At 52.8% G+C, this 5,000-nt stretch overlaps 1 protein-coding gene across 1 annotated transcript in view; it reads right to left on the bottom strand.

Moving 5' to 3' along the window:
- The window catches only part of igsf21a (immunoglobin superfamily, member 21a), a 119,457-nt gene that overhangs the window by 3,253 nt on the left and 111,204 nt on the right, over nucleotides 1–5,000 (bottom strand). Inside the window, 2 exon segments of the mRNA XM_067240968.1 lie at nucleotides 3,128–3,278; nucleotides 3,280–3,321. Of these exon segments, the coding sequence (XP_067097069.1) occupies nucleotides 3,128–3,278; nucleotides 3,280–3,321 (193 nt within the window).

Raw genomic sequence — 5,000 nt, 5'->3', positions numbered from 1 at the left:
GAGAGAAATAGAGAGCAATGGACAAGAGAGAGAGAGAGAGAGAGAGAGAGAGAGAGAGAGAGAGAGGGAAGGGAGGAAGGAAGGAGGGAGACAGAGAGAATAAAGAGTCAGAGAGAGTCGGAGAAAGAAAGAAAGAGAGAGAGAGAAAGCGAGAGGGAGGTGATGTGGCACAAAAGCATTATTGAAAGAGATTGATGGATAGGGTTGAATATAGAACATAAAGAGGGTTACAATTGCAATGAACTCTATGTTGCCAGTGCTGCCGAGCACTGAAAGAGGTTGCAGTCTGATGAAGATTGCAACATAGCTAAGCTTTAGGAACTATGTTTCCTAAAGCTTCTGGCTTCACCTCGCCTCCCCTCCCAGCATCACTGGGACCGGGGACCCGGGGCTCTCTGCTGTCACCAGACCAGAGCCCCAGGGGGTGACAGGCTGACAGGGCAGCATGGGAGAGAGGCAGAGTGAGAAGGTGTCCTCTCCTGCCCCTCATTCACCTCCATCAAGGCACTAAGGGCTTGCGAAACAAACACAAAAAACAAAAATTCCGCGATGATTCTTTCTATGACAACTTCCGTTGCTTAGATACTGACGTGTGTGTGTGGGGTGGGGTGGGGGGGGGGGAGGGGTGCATCCACTAGCAGTTTTGTACACATCCACAAGTGTTTTCCCCACTCAGGGGCCCGAGAAATCAGTGGAGGTTCTGTTCCTCCACACACTCATAGTCACTCCACAGCAATCAGGCAGGGTATTATCTCTGAAGGTGGCTGGAGATGCACATCATCAAGCCACAAGCACTGTACTCTCCCCCAGCTTGGAGAGTCTCCACAGCCAGCCGCTCATTACACCCTATTATTACTGATCATGTGTAATGAACAGTTTGCCAAGTGAGCTGAGGCCCCCCTCCCCCCCATTCTTCTAGCCCAAATCCCCCCCCCCCACCCCCAACTTCCTCCCCACCACCACACCACCCTCCCTCTCTCCTCCCACTACTCCCCCCCCACTGTCCTCCGTCCCTCCCAACCTTCATTCTCTCAAACCTGCCACTGCTCCACCACAAACCCCCCCTCCTCTCCCCCTACTCTCCTTCAGCCGTGACGAGATCCCCTCACAAAACACCACCCGTCCCTCCCCACTCTACACTCCCCCCCCCCCCCCTCTCTCCCCCAGAGACGAGTGTCTCGTTTCAAGGCCGCGGGGCCACGGGAGACGGCGCCAAGGTCACTCAATCACCATCACCCCTCTCCATTCCCCCCCCCACAGCGGGAGCAGATGAGCCGCCTCGTCCCAGAGACGGATGATGTCCCTGGCCGGCCACGCGGGGCGAGCCCACCTGAGGGAGGAGGAAACTGGGTGTTAAATGGCCATTAGTGCTTCTCCGGGCAAAACACTCTCCAAGGTAACACCTTCCCAAAGTGGGCCTTGGACTTGGGCCCAGCGACTTGGACTCTCTCTAAACCTGGTTCCACAGGTGGGAGTCAAGGTGGGGATGTGTCACATGATTGGCAGGTCGTTCTTAGTCCTCATTATGGCAGTGAAGGGAGATGACTGTAGGAAATTGACTTCTCTCTGCCGAACAGACCTCCGCTCATGGCTCAATGTGCACGTGCGTGTGCGTGTGTGTGCGTAAGGGTGTGTAGGTGTGTGTCTGTGAGGGCGTGTGTGTGCACATGCTGGTTTTTTATTGGTGTGTTTGATCACGCGTGTGCATGCGTTTGTGAGTTTGCATGTGCACGAATGTGTGTGCGCGCGTACTGTCAATGGCTCAGTGTGTGTGTGTTTGCATATTGGATGCCAATCTCCAACCTTAGCTGCTACCATCCCTTAAATCCTTAGAAACCCCATACATGTTGAGTCTTCAAATGCCACTGGCTCAAACCAGCACTACTTAATTCCCTTGCATCCCTGGTTTGACTGACACAGGCTACGAGACAGGCAGAGAAGCCAACATCCTCACTGTGCTGATGAAAACCGGGCGGCGTTCCCCCGCTGATTGACACCTCTCAGCTCTCTGGAAGCTTCCGAGCTGGAGGGCCTCGGCAGTAAACAGCGAGGCAGACGCAGGGGCACTCAGGTCGGGATAGGCTCTGCCAGCGGAGTCAGTCCTCACAGTACCACCGGCCAAACGCTATGTCTCCGGGCCGTTCATGAAGTCAGATGGACGGTTATGCCCGCGTGAGGAGAGGGCGAGGAGTGAGGAGGGGGGGTGTGGGGGGGGTCGCCGTGCCGCCGAACGCTGGGTCCCGGACAGCAAGCAGTGTCGACGGCTGCGACACTGAATCTGTTACGGCCGCTTTGATGTGGTGATTAGCAGCGAGCGTTTGAAGTCGGAGGGCGGGGGGGGGGGGGGGGGGAAGGAGGGGGCTGAAGGAGGGGAGGGAAGGGTGCGAGGGAGGGAGGGATAAGGGAGGGGACGGAGAGAGGGGCAGATTGTGGGAGGGTAAGGGGGGTTTAGGGTGTGAGGGGGGGGTGGGGAAGGAAGTTGGAGGATTGAGGGTAGGGGCTGGGGGAGAGAGGGGGGGAGTACAGAATGTGTGTGGGACCACTGGGGCTGTTAGATCTCTGGCCACAGAGATCAACGAGTCATTAGTCACTTTAACCAGCTTTTGACAGCGTGGTCTATCTCTTATTAAATGGGCCACTCGTGGTTTCATATTAATAATTCACATCTACAAATGACCACATCCGTCTCTAAAACGCTTTCTATAAACATGAGGAGAAACGTGACATGGTAAATGCACAGCTGTTCCCCTGAAAACCTACTGAGATGCGGACGAGAATCTTAATACCCATCGAGTTCTACAGCAGGTCACAATGCAGGTTGGGGCTAGGTTAATAATGATGTTAATAATACATTAGCAGACGCTAATTCATTTCTATCAGACGCAACATAAAGAGGACAATATCACCCTGCAATCTCTTGATCGACAGCCAATCGCTCTACCACTGAGCTAAAGCCAACCATATGGTTTTGAGAGTGATGATGGTGCAAAAGGTGACACTCAGGACGCACGTCTTACTGGTGATGGACGAGGGGACTGCTGAAATTATATTAGCATGTTTTTAATGTCATTAAAGCGCCGTCCAGATGCTGCATTAAGGCTGACCTCGTCAGCGGAAGGCCACCTACCAAAGACGATGAGGCGCGTGTGCGTGTCGGTGGAGCCCAGGGGGTTTTGGGCCGTGCAGCGGTACATGGAGCCGTTGAGCTCGGCCGGCACGCGCTCCAGGATCAGCTCCTTGCCGTCCTTCTCCATGCTCCCGTCCAGCAGCCGGCCCCCCCACACGCGTCCAGGTGAAGAGCGGCTCGGGGAACACCTCGTTCTGTACCCCCGCCGGAAGGAGAGAGAGAGAGAGGGAGGGAGAGAGGAGGAAGAGAGAGAGGGAGAGAGAGAGACAGCGACAGAGAGAGAGACAGAGAGAGAGACAGAGAGAGAGAGAGAGAGAGAGAGAGAGAGAGAGAGAGAGAGAGAGAGAGAGAGAGAGAGAGAGAGAGAGAGAGAGAGAGAGAGAGAGAGAGAGAGAGAGAGAGAGAGAGAGGGAGAGAGAGGGAGGGAGAGAGAGAGAGAGAGAGTGTGAGGGGGAGAGGGCCGGGTGAGAGGGCAGGGAAGACTCACTCTTTGCCTCCTCCAAGAGATTAAGAGCAAAGGAAGCATGAATAATACACGCTCAATTTCCCCTTAATGCAATGGCAAGTTAACAGCATGCATTAATAATCAACACTACATTTGCAACAGTTTTTCCCACCATCTTTCTTTGGCTATATCTCCAGAGTCTCCTGGTTTTAAAAATATCTCCCTCCCAGGAACCATATTTCATTCCTATCAACGTCCTGACATGTTAGTAGAATATAGAAGGGCTACTCGTCTGCACCCAGCTCCCCGGAACGAAGGGAAGGAGAGAGGGTGGGATAGAGCTAAGGAAAGAGGGAGGGAGAGAAGGAGTGAGAGAGGGAGTGAGAGAAAGAGAGAGAGGGAGAGAGGGAGGGAGGGAGCTTGGCTGCTGGAACCTTGGAGTAGGCTTGTGTGCCACCTACTGGATATACTCTCTTTAAGTTCATAGATAGCCAGGAGACTGTCTAGTCCAGAGGGTGGATAGACTAGGACTAGGACTAGGATTAACAGATGCTAAGCCTCTGTTTTCGGCCTAATAGAGAGCAAGGACAGCTCTGACAGACGGCACAGGGCTAATACGACATTTAACAGAGGACTTAGTCACTTCCCAATGTAGTCCTAGTCTTAGGACTAGGACTACAAAAAAGGACCTAGCACTAGGATTCGTTCCCAGCTTGACAGACAATATTTGACATAGGACAAAAGCAGTAATAAGTTGATAAAAGGAGTGACACACCAGGACATTGGGGTATCACTTCACACATGGTCAAAAGAATACTCGACTATTCTTCCGTGTTTGCTGTGAATCCATTACAAGGAGCTTGTTCCTGTCCGTGTCATCTGCTTAGCTGGAGGTGCTGCAGCGTGCCAGATGAGCTGCAATTACGCCACCGTGTCTGGAGCTACACTGGCATTTGTTCCCGGGGACAGGAGTGATGCAACACAGTGTAACTCTGATGAGAAACATCAGCTGGAAACTGAGTGGGTTGTCTTCCTCAACAAATGTGAACAGTGACCTCACATCCTGTCTCTCTCTCTCTCTCTCTTTCTCTCTCTCTCACACAGGACACAATGAAGAGGCCTAATCAAGTGTCCAGTCTCCCTGATGAGTTGGTACGCTATCGCTCCTGTGATTTGTCTAACCTTTCAGAATGGCGAGTCTGAGGGAAGAACGCGGAGCTCTGAATTCACATCATGAAATGGGTTTGTTGGTTCCAGGGGAGTCTCGTGGTGAAAAGGTCACATCATGATAAAAAATACTGAAAGGTCTGAGTAGGACCTTCCTGTCACGTATCCCCAACGGCCTATCAGAGCCCAAATCTAAGTGCTCTGCACAAATGACAGAGTTTCGCCCTGCCTCTCCGCTTTCCATAGCGATTGGGCTCCAAT

This window comes from Osmerus mordax, chromosome 1 (assembly GCF_038355195.1).
Source record: "Osmerus mordax isolate fOsmMor3 chromosome 1, fOsmMor3.pri, whole genome shotgun sequence".
Lineage (NCBI taxonomy): Eukaryota > Metazoa > Chordata > Actinopteri > Osmeriformes > Osmeridae > Osmerus > Osmerus mordax.
Note: the sequence above shows the minus strand (reverse complement) of the source record. Positions and strands in the feature narration are given on the sequence as shown.